Below are 13,984 nucleotides of genomic sequence, written 5' to 3' on the forward strand. Positions count from 1 at the left end.
AAGCAAATGCTTTTCTTATTTGCTTTTTTTTCATCCTTTTTTCTCCTTTTTTCAAGGAGAACTTAAGGCTGTGGTGTTACAGTAGGATTGTAGTCTTTACTCAAAATCTGGAACTCGTTGCTAAAAGTTTGCAAGGTTCCCAAAAAGGGGATTGAGAGGTATTTCTTTTTTCATTCAGTTCATCTAGATTTCATTTACAGAGGGGTGTAACCATTCATACTCCAAAGTATGTGGTACTCCTTTTAGTCTCATCCCATCATTTTTTCCCATCACTTCCCTAGAGCTTCTGAGTCTCTAGTTAATTCAGCCAGAGTGAGTTTTCCTGTCTTCCCGATTTATTCCCAACTGTGATCTCATGTCTTGTCTTGTTTTTCTGCTGCTTTTCTGCTCCTTTTTTCTGCTGTAGGCAGCCCTGCTCCACTTCTGTACCTGTCAATTATGTCTTAACAGGCTGCTTTGTGGCCTTTCCAATTCGGCTGACCCCCTCTAAATGCCTGTACCCAGATGGGCTTTTGCTTCTCGGGCTGCCCTTTGTCATCAGTGCTTCAGCTGGTTTGTAGCTGTGCACCCATTCGAGCTGAGCTGGGAGGGATCACTTTGATGTGGAGCTCTCTAGGTCACCGCAGCGAATTGTTTTATGGTCATTATCCAGCTAGTGTTGTGCTGCGATGCTGATAAATCTCTGCAGCCAGGGAGGAGACGGCCAATATTGTACCCGTGAGCTGGAGGTAAGAGCCCTGCATCCCCTCTGCTAGTGTCACCAAATAATTCAGAGCTTGAAGGGCAGTGGTGGTGGCAGTTTACTCATTCTTTGGGCAAGCGATGGCTCTTTTGCCCAGCCCGTAGGGATGGCATTTCTGGGGAAAAAAAAAAAAAGCCAGGTATTGCCCAGAAGTGATACTGTGCTATCCAGCTGTTCTGTGTGGTTCATGGTAGTAGTAAGAGGAATGGTTTAGAGATCAAAAGCCTGTATAGATTTTCACTTTCCTTCTGCAACTGATGGGATTTTCTCAGCCCTGTTCTGAAAAGTGGTTGTGTTTCTGCTGTCAGCATGTCTTAATCTGAGTTACTAAGTTTGCATTTATCCATTGCTACTATAATCAGCTCTTTGTTTCTTATGGATCTGCTCTGCACAGGAGGAGGACCTCCCCATGGCCAAGCAGTGATGCTGAGCTGTGTGCCACTGTGGGTCTTGTAACAGTTTGGGGAAGGCACTGAAATAAAAAAAAAAAAAATATTTGACCAGCTAAATAGTAGAGCCAAAGCGTCTTTTCTACTCTGTGTGCTTGCATTTAAATGGCCTCCAAGTCAGAGGAAGGAGAGAAAACAAGCAGGAGGTATGACCGGCCCCTTGTGGGTGCCCTGGGAGGTGGAGGCTGAGGCCTGCAGTCAAGAGAAGGTGATGATTCAGCCTAATAAAGCTAATGGCTTTATGCAACCAGGCAAAGGAAATTGTGGGATCATGATGCAGCAGCTGTCCTATAGCAGTTTGTTTCTGTCATCCAGAGGTGACTTCATGCCCCATCTACCCCACCTTTTCACTTTTTCCTGTACCTAAATGCTTTCCCTGCTGAGGAGGGGGAGCAGGGACACTTGAGTGTTCTCAGGAAAAGTAGTCTGTGAGACAGCTGCATCTAAATGGTGTGAGAGTAGACAAAAAAAAGAAAGGAGTTCTGGGACTCCATGGTGGGACCATAGCTACTGAAGCATGTGGGTTCTTCTGGCACTACCAAACTCAGCAGGCTTCTCAGATGAACTTGACCCTGGACACTAGTCCCAGGAAAATCCTGTAGCACAGAAAAGCCTGATCTGGTAGGCAAGGTTGGCCCCCAACTCCAACAGGGCTACATTGTCATCAAACTGGCATGTGTCTAACCAGCTCTTTCTCTCCTTTATCCAGGGAAGACGATGAAGCTGTAGAGATGCTGCCTTACGTCATTGCCACCCTGGGCTCAGTAGGGGCCCCTTGCAAAACTCCCACATGCAACAACAACAACAGCACTACCAAGGACTACTGCTACAGTGCACGCATCCGCAGCACTGTGCTGCAGGGGCTGCCCTTTGGTGGGGTGCCCACTGTCCTAGCCCTTGACTTTATGTGCTTTCTCGTAAGTCTACCTACTGTTGCTTTGACACCTTCTCCTGTAATTAAGCATGAAACAAGGACAGTGATCAGATGACTAGGGTTGAGGGCCTCAAATGCAATCCCTGACTTTGCTGCTGGCTGGCATTCTGGCCCTGATCATGTCTCCTAGGCACTGTGATCTTAGCCACTACTGACTTAGCTCCAATACCACCACAATGAGCCCCATGGAAGGGTGTTGCAGCCATAAGGATGGAGGTGATGTTGGGTCAGTCCTGCATCTCAAAACTCCACTTTATGTTGCCAGGTCCCTGCAGCTTTGTCTACCTCTTTAGAAGCTGTGGGACCACAAATGATACAGCCATAATTCTAACTTCTAGGAACCTCAAGGCCTTTTGATCCTGTGGGGCTACCTTAGCTTCATGTGTTGCATCCTGGACCTCTGCCTCCCACAGCTATCCAGATAGTCTGATTTAACAGACTGTTCCTGGGGAACTTGTGCTCTCCTGTGGTCTCAGTGTGCTCTTAATTGAGGACTCTGACCCCTCCTACCCTCCTTGTTCCTGTGGCCCTGCATGTAGAGTGTCACCCTGGAAACTGAAGCCTTCTGATAATGTTTTCGTAGTTTTAGTTACTTTCCCATGAAAGCTCTACAAACATAAGTTGTTTATCACATTCCTTCTAAGAAACATCCTCTGATGGATGTTTCTCATGACCAGTGTGCTTGGGAAGATGGTAACTTAATTATCCAATCCCTGGTCATTGTTAACAATCTATAAATACTGGAGTCAGAGAATAAAGGCACTGTTTTTTTCTGTTCTGACACTGAGAGGTGTTCATGTGAATCATTTCGTGTCCTCTAGTGACAGTAGCAGACAAGGACAAAGTTGGACAACGCCCTTTCTCACAGCATCTCTTTTGGTCTCTTTCAGGCACTGTTGTTTGTCTTTTCAATTTTACGTAAAGTTGCTTGGGACTATGGACGCCTGGCCCTGGTGACTGATGCTGACAGGTAAGCACGGGAGAGTGGCAAGGGAATAAGATATGATTAGTGCCTTTTTTTGCTGTGAGGCAGAAGGGATAAATCCCATTTTGTGTGCCTGAGCAGCTGGAGAGGAGAGGCAGATGTGCTGGTTGCATCCCCTGAGCTCCAGGAATAGGAAGAAATCCCTGCTTACTGGCCTTTTTGTTACAGCATCCTTCTCTCAACACACTGAGTGGTCCCCACGGGCTCCATATCGCTTATGGTCCCTTCAGTGACAGAGATTGCAGGGACCCTTACAGAGGACCAGCAGATGGAGGGAGGAGAGGACTAAGAGGTCACAGGAAGGGTGAGAGCTACCACAGTAAAGGCTTTGTTAAGCATCTGAAGGTGTCTTTTTGACTGCTGGATGCAGTTCTTCTTAAGAGCACTTGGCAGTAGTATGCTGCTTTTCCAAGTGTGGTACTGCTTAGCTCACATCTCAAGTGCTGATAAATTGGTCTGGGTGTAGATCCTTCCTGCCCAATGCAGTGTCTGTCAGCAAAAGCCAAGGCCCATTGGGGATGGCAGCTCCATAGCAGAGGGAGCATTCCCTGCACAACAGTGGGAATAGTTGGTTTTATCCAGCATCAAACCAGGAATTCTCCTGGTTTAAATAAATGGTCCTGGATAAGGTTAGATAAGCAGCTGTGTCACTGTGGCTCCTCTGCCCATCCTTCCCTGGTGTGGCTGGGGAAATCAACTGTACAGAAGTAGTGGAAGGGAAACAAGGAGAAAGGAATAATTACAGGAGATGCCAGTGGGGAGAAGGCAGCAGAGTTAAGCAGTCAGGGTTTAGGTGCTGGAAGGAAGCCACTGGGGCTGCACAGCTCTTGCCTCCAGTGGGGAGAGAGGGCTGGATTTTCTCTGAGGCAATGCTTGAGCACCTTGGGTGCGAGGGAGTGCAAGCAGTGGCTGTAAGCAGAAAGGCAGAGAGGTACCAGCTGTTTGGAGAGGGAGAGCTGGTAAGCACAGGGAGAGGGACATGGTAACTGTGGATCAAGCTGTGGATCAACAGAACTGCAGACACAGGGAGGAGTCCATGCTGCTTGGCTCATCCATGGGGTAGGATGAGATTTTCAGGAGGGAGGTGCATGTGTGTTTGTTGCCTGGGTGGGGAGGAGATGTATGGGAGGGGAGCTCAGATGGCAGCCAGGCAGTTCCTACAGTCTCTCCTACTTGACCCCGTCACTCAGGAGCTCCCTGCAATGTCCATGGTATGAAGCCAAGTCACCTTCCCAGTGAAGCCAGCTTCCCTTCAGCTGGCAGCAAAGCATTCTGCCTCTGGACCAGTGGGTATTCCAGATTGCTGTGAATTGAGGCATTGCTGAGCTCTGGAAGGAAGGTCTTCTCCAGCCTGACCATTGGCAGGTTTCTCTTCTTCAGGATGATGGGGAGCCATGTTGTATGCAAAAGAGAAAAAAGTTCCCTGCAAAAGAGAATTCAGCACCTACTCCCGTGGTTGTAACCTTTCCCTTTCTGTTTCTGTGCCCCCAGGCGCCGACGCTGGGAGACGGAAAGAGAGGAGCGGGAATAGTATGTTGTTTTTTCAGGGTCTCATGTCTTCTCTCTTTCTTGCTCACAACCTCTCTCTTCTTTTTTCTTGCAGCTGTCTTGCTTCTCAACTAATCTAAATGGGAGCTTGGGCATGAATTTGTGTCTCTCGGTGGATTTGTGCTCTTCTTTCCCTCCCCTTTGTGTCATCCACTACCACAGCCGAATGCACCCTGGTTTTCCCCAGTAGCCCTTAAATGCTCCTTGAGATCAGCAGTGCCAGGGAGCTCTCAGTCCTGACCAAAGCAGAGGGTGCTGTATCGCAAGTCCTGCTCTATCTGCTTGTGTCCAGCTATCCTGTCTTAGGATGGAAGTAAACAAACCTGCTTGCCTGGGCCCACAGCACACTCAGGTGACCCAGGTGCAGGGGAGGTGACTTTGCCTGGTCCTTCTTGTGCCAGGTTGCTACAAGAGCTCTTCCCTCACCATCTGCAAGGGTAGGCAGATGGACAAAGAGGATCTGACAAGAGTACTGTCTTTCCTTTTTACCCCATGAGGCTGCTGGGACCAGGGTAACCTTTGGTCCTTGTCCCTTACCACCTAAACCCACACCCAGAAAGGCAGTGCCCTTGATTTTCTCTCTTCCCCTGTGGAAGAAGCCTTTTGCCTCAGTGCTGCTGAAAGCATCCTTTGTCACCTTGGCCTGGTGATGCCCATCAAGTTCTGCAATGGACTGTCCTCCCTGTTTTTACCTCTTTCTTGCTGCTTTTATGCCTGAGGAAAGACCATTGCCTGTGCCTTGCTGACTGGTTGGGTGGTATGTGCTGCAGAGGGGATAATCAGCTGGCAGTGCACAGCCTGCCATGGTCACTCCAGCTACACTGATTTGTGTCTGAGGCTGGGGCAGCAAACTGCAGCCTCCTTTTCTCACTTGCAAAGCAGGGGCCTGATATTGCCTTAAAGGAGCTACAAGAATGAGCCTGTTTTTGCAGCTGATCCTTGCCCTCAGGAGCAGAGCAGTTGAAGCTGTTAAAACAGAACTGGTGGTTGCTGTGGTACATGGCACAGAGGGGACCTCTCACTCATGCTTGACTGCTTCACTAGTGGTTGGCCCTGCTTCAGGTGTGTCTGGCAACTTTTCTCCGCTAACATCTTGTGGGAGGAGTAAGGCAGAGGTAGTAGAGCCATCATGCTCTGCATGTTTTTTAGGGGGCCACGTCATTTATCTTCACAAGTGCTTGTCTCTCTCCACAGGGCAGCTTCTTCCTGCTCCTGTTTTTGAGTTTGTTGGAGCCATCTGCTCCATACACACCACACATACCACCCCTAAACCTACTGCATGAGCTGGAACAGTGTTAGCAGCCAGAAGCCTCCATAACCTGCAGAACTCAGTGAGGGAGTCTTATTCTGTCTGTGCTCCTTCAAGGCTAATGGTACATTCACATCCCAGCTGTTCTTTGCTGGGGAGTGCAGTGACAGGTGGTGGGTTAGGAACATGTATATGTCACCTGGTGCTCCCAGCCCCTGAATGTATCAACATGGTTCTTTGCAGGAGAGGGCATTCTCTCCTCTGTTGTGTTCCCTTTCCCTGAGAAACAAAGGCCCTTGTCCTGTGACTTGTCAGAGCTTGCAGTAGCCATCAACAGTTGCAACTGGCAAGTCAGTCTGCACTGGGAGATCATAGCAGCCCACTTGCACTTCTGCATGTGAGGGAAGTGATCACAAAGCCCTGTGGGGCTTGCCACCTATGCAGCCACCTACAGCTTCACACTACAGCAAGCCCTTGCCGCAGCATGTCTGGCCTGCCGTCTTGCCTGTGATTCCTTTGGCCTAAGGCTAGCTGTGCCTCAGACCCTGTCCTTCTCCTTCCCTGGCAGGGCCTGCACCAGACCTACATCCTGCAGGCTCCCACCTTAATCTTGTGATTTGGGGCAACCTTGCTTTCACCCACTTGAACTTGTCAGTACTTTGCTTTAAAAAGTCTCCATCCAGGTGCAGGTGCTGTTGGAGCTCCCTAATCAGCTGTCTATCTTTGGCAAGGTTTTGCACCCTCTGTCTTCTAAACACTTAAGGTCATCCTGATTATTGTCACTGCATCCCCCCACAGAGACATGAGTTTTCTTGGTTATCCAAAAGCTCATGGTGTCACTATGCTGGGCTTTCCTCAGGGCAGAAATTTCTCTTCAGCAGAAATTCACCCTCACTCCCTGTGCCCAGCTGCAAGGTCTCTGTGATTATTAAGAGCTGAAGATCTGAGAGTTGGGTCGAAGCTGTCTCTGTCCCTTCAGCAGAGCAGAGTGTTGGGCTGCCCAGTGGCAAGGCTGCACGCCGCTGTCTAATCTGCACTGCTGTAGTCCCCTGACCTTCAGCTAATCTCCTTTCCCCTGTCTGTTACTTCCAGCTAGGAACTGGGGATTTAGCAAGTGCTACTCTGCTCTGAGAGAGGCCATCTGTCTCATCCACTTTCCTTCAGAATGTCCATGAGGATCTCTCCTTATTTTCCTTCCCTTAGTGTCATCCACCTCCTCTTTAGCACTTGTCTCTCAGCAGCTGTTTCTGTGTTCTTTCCCATCTTACCCTCCTTGAGCCTGTACTGACTACAGGGAGACCATATTTCCTTTTTTTTTTTTTTTTCCTTTGTTTCTAGCCTTCAGATCAGTCATATCTCTTCTTTCACCTCTGAAATCCCAGCCTGCTGTTGTCATCTTGCAAGTGCTATTTAATTTAGGTCTCTAGACCATTTTCTTACCTCCTTTTCCAGCTGCCCTCTGCCTCTGTTTGTAGTGGGGGCTATTGTCAGCCTTGGATGCTTCTGCTGTAGGTTCTTCATCTAGGTCCCTGCCTCTGGCTGGAGTAAAGTGGTTTCATGATATTCACCCCATTTTCTTTCCTGTCCTTTACCATGGAGACATTTACTTCCAGCTCTCTGCCCTGTTCCTGCTCAAGGGATTTCCAGGGTGGAGGCTCAGCTGAGTCTGAGACGCAGGTTACGCTGACCCTGGCTCCAGTCAGCTGCATTCTTCCTCCAGCACTGAAGAACTAAGGGTGGGAAGGACTGGTGTACAGGATGCAGCCCACCAGACTCCTTCCTTCCTCTTCCTGGAGATGAGTGAAGTCCTGCAGGACAGGAGCTGTTCCCAGTGCCTCTCCAGCTATTCCAGAGCCAGAGGGGCTGTGGAAGCCTCCAGTTCTCTCTTCCTTTCTGCTGTCTAAACCCTGTGCTAAACAGACCTCACCTCTCCTCTGTGGCAGCTTCTGCCAACCTCTCCTTGCAGTGACTGCCACATAGTATGGGTGCCTTCCAGAAGGTGCCTAATAAGTAGCATCCATGGGCTAAGCTCATGGGCTTTGCCAGGCTCAGCGTGCCATCTGAGGAGGGTTCTCTCTTTACTGCTACCTCTGATCTTACCTTTCTCCATCTCACCGGGTGCAAACTGACCTGAATTAACCTCTAGTCTCCTGGGTGCACTTGGTTCCTGGCCAGGCTGCCTCTTCGCATCTTCTAACTTTCTCCCTCACATTCCACTTGTCATTTTAGCATAGCCTCCGCCCTGCATTCTGACAACCATGACCGCTATGAGCGCCTCACCTCTGTATCCAGCTCTGTGGACTTCGACCAGAGGGACAATGTGAGTAGCCACAAGAGTCAAATGCTTTGCCTTTGAGGGGCCAGGAACCCACAGCTTGGCTGAACCAAGGGCTCTTCAGAAAAAACACTTTTGCCCGTTCCTGGGCTTTAAGTCCCACATCTTGCAGTGTGTGAGTGCTGTGTAGAGCTCAAGGAACTATGCAGCTCTCAAACATGTGCTTAAATAAATAGGCTCTACATCACTATGGCTTAACAGACGCCTGTCCAGCCTATAATCTCAGCATTACAAACAATACTTACTTGCCAGCTCTTCTTCACACTGTGGTATACCTATACTGTTTTTTCCCCTCAGTGAAGGGGAGGATAATGGGTGTGATGGATGGGGGGTGAAGCTCCTCCAGGTGTCCTTTGAGGAGCGCTGCTTTGGCCCGGCCTACCTTCCCAGTCCCTGCAGAGCTTCTCTTGTCCATCATGATGGCTAAAGTACCTGTATGCTGTATTTTCTGGGTCTACCTAGGCTTTGGAGAGCTTCCATATTAGCCAGGAGCCTGGGTTGCCTGGAAGGTCGAGCTGCCAGTTGATAGGGGACAGCCCACAGCAAAGTCCAACCTGTGTTGTTCTCCACTGTCACCTCCTTCACCTTGGCCCATCTGTGGCTCTGCACATCTGGGTGCTTGTTGTCTTTCCCCCCGCCCAAGCCAAGTATGTGCAAGGACACCAGCCTGGTCCCTGGAACCTTTGAAGGAGGGAGCTGGGATAAAGGAACACAGAGTGTTGTGAAACTGTCCTGTTTTCTTTTTGCACAGGGTTTCTGCTCCTGGCTGACGGCCATCTTCAGGATAAAGTGAGTGCTCCAGAACCTGTATGGGGGACCCACATGGGGAAGGAGGGGCAGTACAGGGTTGTTGGGACACCCACTGCAGTACAGCTTCATGAAGTCACTGTCCTTGCTGCAGCCCCCTCTCTAAAAAGTGTAAGTTTGTCCTCTGGAGAGGACAAGTAAAGACAGGACTACATGAGGAGCCCTAAAGACAAAATAACATCACACAGTGAGTCTGTGACAGAGGAGAGAACCCAGGCCCATGGCTGCCCCTCCATCATTCCCATCTCAGAAACACTGTCCATTGCTCTGCAAAGATACTCACCTCCCTGGCACTCTTGCTAGGGGCACTGCTGTCTCAGGAATGGCTATGAGAAGGATGCAGGGAGACACCCTCAGCTTGATGATGCACAGGAGTAGTCTCCCAAGCACTTCTACTCAGAGTGCTGTGGGGGATAATATCAGCGTCTGTATCTTAGCAGGGAAGGCAAGGCCCAACTGAAGGGTATAAGGTGTGTCCAGTTGCCTTTTCTGGGGGACAGAGAGCAGGGCCATGGGAAGCAGGTCTGGGTAATCATTGCACAGGCAGGTTTTTGCCCAGGCTACTTCAAGGCTGAGTGCTGGGCTCCCAAGCCCAGAGTCCGGCTACAGCTCTGTAGGGCAGAACAAGGGGTGCTGTGTGTGCTCAGATCAGGAGGGCAGCTGCAACCCTGCACTTTCCCCCAACACTTCAGGAAATGTAGAAAATTGCCTAACAGCCTTTTTCTCCCTGGCAGGGATGATGAGATCCGGGATAAATGCGGGGTTGATGCAGTGCACTACCTGTCCTTCCAGAGGCACATCATTGGGCTGCTCGTGGTCGTGGGTGTGCTGTCTGTGGGCATCGTGTTACCTGTCAACTTCTCAGGGGACCTGCTAGGTGAGAACAAGGAGCCTTTGGCTGGGCTGGGGCATCTGCCTTTCAACACCATGTTCCAGACCAGTGGTTAGCAGTGGAGGGCAGAACAGGACTAACACAGACAAACCCTAACTCTTGTCTCATTTTGAGTGTAGTGCATTCACAGGGTCATCCTGTGTAACTTGGGGTTTTAGGTGTTTTGCAGGTGATAATTCTTGCTGTAGCTCACTCTAGTGGTGCTCTGTCCCATTCAGTATAACTGAACATGCTTTTGTCTGCCTCTTTGTCCCTAGAAAACAATGCCTACAGCTTTGGGAGGACAACTATCGCTAACCTGAAGTCTGGGTATGTGTGGGCAGGGGTGGGATGGATAATTGAAGCCCCCAAGGTGTATTTTGTAAATGTTCACTTGCTGCAGAGCCTCATCTTCTTGAAGGCTGTATATCTGCCCTTTCTTTGAGGCTACTGTCCCTGCTCTGTTTTCCAGGCTGAGCTCCTGGAATTTGGTTGTAGGGCATCTGTGTGCTATGCTGAAAATGCACTCATGGCCCCAGTGCCTTCAGGGCCTGACCAGCCTTACACAGACTTGTAGTGACCTTTGCATTGACCTTTGTTGTCTCCCTTGTGACAGGAATAACCTGCTGTGGCTGCACACCACGTTTGCTTTCCTGTACCTGCTGCTGACAGTGTACAGCATGCGCCGGCATACTTCTAAGATGCGCTACAAAGAGGATGACTTGGTGAGCAGGGTCTGGCCACTGTCCCAGGCACATTTTCCTATGCCCTGTGGTCAGGTCAGGTAGCATTGGAGACAATGCTGAGCCCCTCAGTTTCCACAGCAGTTTAGAGCTGCCATGTTTTGGCTGTTTTTACTCAGCCTGGCCAAAGGCAGATCGTCTCCAGAGCAGCAGTTGTGACTGCCTATGGGGAAGCAGGAGAGGCCTGCACTGGATAAACACATGGAAGGACCCCATTCTCCCTTAGGGATTGTTCCAGCTACCTTTGCCTTCTTCATTTCTGAAGGGTAGCCCTGTTTCTGTTCAGGCACCTGTAGTGTAAGTCCCTAGTCTGTCAATCTGCAGCGCACCCCAGTGCAGGATGACAACGACTAGCAGAAGCACAGGAGAGGAGGAGCCCTGGTAGCTAGAATTGATGGGGCCACCTTTTTTCATCACTGGTGCAGGTCTTGGTAGGGGGTTTGCTGCAATCTGGTCTTTTACACCATCCACACCTACCTGTCCTCTCCTTTCCCTCTTCTTCCCAGGTTAAGCGAACTCTATTCATCAATGGGATCTCGAAATATGCTGAGCCAGAGAAGATCAAGAAGCATTTTGAGTAAGTCTCACTGTGTCCCTAAAGACTTCCCTGTAACAGGGGTGTTTTTATTAGGGTAGTACTAGTGTTACCTGGAATGGCAATAATACATTGAGAACAGAGAGCTAGGCAAAATTGGTGAGTACTTCTATCTTGTGCCTCTCACTGTTATTTTTCTGCTTTTTATCTAAATTTGAAGTATCCTTTGTTTTGTGCCTTTGGATATGCCCAGCTATCTCTTGCAGAGCTATAGGAGGTCAGTGTGGTAAGCAGTGCCCCTGCTTATCAGGGCATGTCTTGAAATGTAGTTAAGTTGACAGATGAGATACAGGCAGGAGGTGATCAAGCAGTGACTGGGATGTTGTGCTGCTGCCCTGATCACAGTTCTTGTAGAAAGTATATCTCTTTAACGAGAAAATGAAATTCCTCTTCTCTCAGAACCTCACTGTCAGGAGAATCATGTCTAGAAGTACCATGGGTGGAAAAGAAATGGTTTTGTACCCTTTGGTACAAAGAGGTACCCTTTGTGCCTCTTTCTGACCACAAGTCTGTGAAGGCAGAGAGGGGAGTGTGGGGTTAGAGAGGCTCCTGGCTGCTATAGGGCAAAAGTTCTTGTGCCAACACCTAAAGGATGTAGCATTTTCCCTGTATTTTGTGTCTGCTGCAAGGGACAGAGCCTGTAGGTTCCCCTGCAAATTCTTGGTATGCATCACTGTACTCAGCCCAGGAGACTCTTCTCAGGTCCAGGGAGAAGTCCTGAACACTTGTAGTTTGCTTGAGGGGTACCTTTGGTCCCAGTTGTGGTGAACTGATGCTTCTCATCCACAGGGAGGCCTATGCCAATTGCACTGTCCTGGAGGCCCGTCCCTGCTATGATGTTGCTCGACTGATGTTTCTTGATGCAGAGAGGTAACCTCTATTTTGGGAGAAAAGACAGAGTGGGCTGATGTTGCTGGTACCCCCTCAAGTCTGGTGCCACAGAGCTTTTATGAGTCACCCTCTTTCTTTCCTTTCTTCCTTCTTTTCCACTCTCATGTTTCAGGAAGAAAGCTGAGCGTGGGCGAATCTATTTTACCAACCTGCAGAGCAAGGACAACACCCCATCCATGATCAACCCCAAGCCCTGTGGCCACCTGTGCTGCTGTGTCATCAGGGGCTGTGAGGAGGTAAGGGAGAGCTGGAGGTGTTGGGCAGCAGTTGGGTGTCTCATGGCTTGGGTCCCCAGATCATCTCTCCTCTGACTTCTGTCCTTCTGCTCAGGTGGAGGCTATTGAGTATTATACCAAGCTGGAGGAGAAGCTCAAAGATGATTACAAGCGGGAGAAGGAGAAGGTTAATGAAAAGCCTCTGGGGATGGCCTTTGTCACCTTCCACAATGAGACCATCACAGCCATGTGAGTGCAGATGGTCCTGCCCTCCCAAAAAAGGTGACTTGTCCCAGCCTTTGCCTTAAATCAGAAGAACAGCAGCACTAAGGCATCCCCTTGGCTTGTGCCTGCTAGCCTTTTGTGTCAGCATGTCCCTCTTTCTTCTTGTCCAGAATTCTCAAAGATTTCAACGCTTGTAAGTGCCAGGGCTGTGCATGCCGTGGGGAGCCCAGAGCGTCCTCCTGCAGTGAGTCCCTCCATGTCTCCAACTGGACTGTCAGTTATGCTCCTGACCCACAAAACATCTACTGGTGAGCAGCTCTGTAGGGTTCAGTGGCCCTGCCAGTGGGAAGGGGGTGCACCCTCCCTTTCTCTGTCTCCATCTGCTCCTCCAGTAACTCAGGGAGTTGTTCTTGCTGAAGTCCAGCCTGGCTGAGCTAGAGGTCTGATCTGACTGGGAGGGGGAAAGCCTTGGGCTGACACCCTAAGTGCTGCTCACCAGGCTGGGCTGTAGTGTGCATGCAAAGCCCACACCTGGTATTCCACCCTGTGCAGCCATCCTGATGCCCTCTTTCTCCCTCCCAGGGAACACCTCTCCATCCGGGGCTTTGTATGGTGGATCCGCTGCTTTGTGATTAATGTGGTCCTCTTCATCCTTCTCTTCTTTCTCACCACTCCTGCTATCATCATCACCACTATGGACAAGTTCAATGTCACCAAGCCTGTGGAGTACCTCAATGTAAGGATTTTGGAGATGGGTGCAGGGTGGGTAACACAGGAACCACACCAAGGCACAACATCCCCTGCAAGGCTAGGGATAGGGAGAGAGATTGTTCTTCAGGTCCTGTCATGAGGCCTGACCATGAGGGAGGTGCTGAGCCTGGACAGGATGCAGTGGCAGTCACAGTGCTGGGGCCTTGGCATCAGCAAAGGCAACTGTACCTGTGGCTGGTACAAGAGCTGGTGCACCATGTAATGTGATTTCTTCTCTGCCTTGTTTCAGAACCCAATCATCACGCAGTTCTTCCCCACCCTGCTGCTGTGGTGCTTCTCTGCTCTTCTGCCCACCATTGTATACTACTCTGCCTTTTTCGAAGCACACTGGACCAGGTAAGGACAGCCAGCACCTGTTCTTACCTTCTCAGTGAGCTGATTGGCCACCAGACACTTCTCACTGACATAAAGCTACAGGCTGGATCTTGAACTTCTGTCTTCCACTCCAAGCATTATGTTATGTTGCACATCTTGGGCACCTGGAGACTGCTGTGGACAGTTGTTCTGCCAGTCTTTAGCTTCTGTTGTGCAGCATGGTTATCTGAGTAGAACTTGACAGGTGTACAATAAGAAAAAAGCTGGGAGGTGTTGGGACTGGTCACCATGAGAAATGCTAGTAGTGAG

General features: G+C 49.9%; 1 protein-coding gene across 2 annotated transcripts in view; it reads left to right on the forward strand.

The window, feature by feature from the left end:
* Positions 1–13,984, forward strand: part of TMEM63B (transmembrane protein 63B) — a 47,084-nt gene that overhangs the window by 27,951 nt on the left and 5,149 nt on the right. Inside the window, exons 2-16 of one of the 2 annotated variants that reach the window (XM_086878272.1) lie at positions 1,901–2,108; positions 3,016–3,095; positions 4,602–4,640; positions 8,137–8,227; positions 8,994–9,031; positions 9,784–9,926; positions 10,199–10,250; positions 10,537–10,645; positions 11,170–11,240; positions 12,048–12,128; positions 12,262–12,385; positions 12,480–12,613; positions 12,760–12,897; positions 13,172–13,325; positions 13,590–13,696. In XM_086878272.1, the coding sequence (XP_086734398.1) occupies positions 1,923–2,108; positions 3,016–3,095; positions 4,602–4,640; positions 8,137–8,227; positions 8,994–9,031; positions 9,784–9,926; positions 10,199–10,250; positions 10,537–10,645; positions 11,170–11,240; positions 12,048–12,128; positions 12,262–12,385; positions 12,480–12,613; positions 12,760–12,897; positions 13,172–13,325; positions 13,590–13,696 (1,547 nt within the window). In that variant the 5' untranslated portion in view covers positions 1,901–1,922. The remainder of the gene's footprint in view (positions 1–1,900; positions 2,109–3,015; positions 3,096–4,601; positions 4,641–8,136; positions 8,228–8,993; positions 9,032–9,783; positions 9,927–10,198; positions 10,251–10,536; positions 10,646–11,169; positions 11,241–12,047; positions 12,129–12,261; positions 12,386–12,479; positions 12,614–12,759; positions 12,898–13,171; positions 13,326–13,589; positions 13,697–13,984) is intronic. The other variant, XM_086878271.1, reaches the window with a different exon arrangement.

Source organism: Cyanistes caeruleus, chromosome 2 (assembly GCF_971803275.1).
Source record: "Cyanistes caeruleus chromosome 2, bCyaCae1.hap1.1, whole genome shotgun sequence".
Lineage (NCBI taxonomy): Eukaryota > Metazoa > Chordata > Aves > Passeriformes > Paridae > Cyanistes > Cyanistes caeruleus.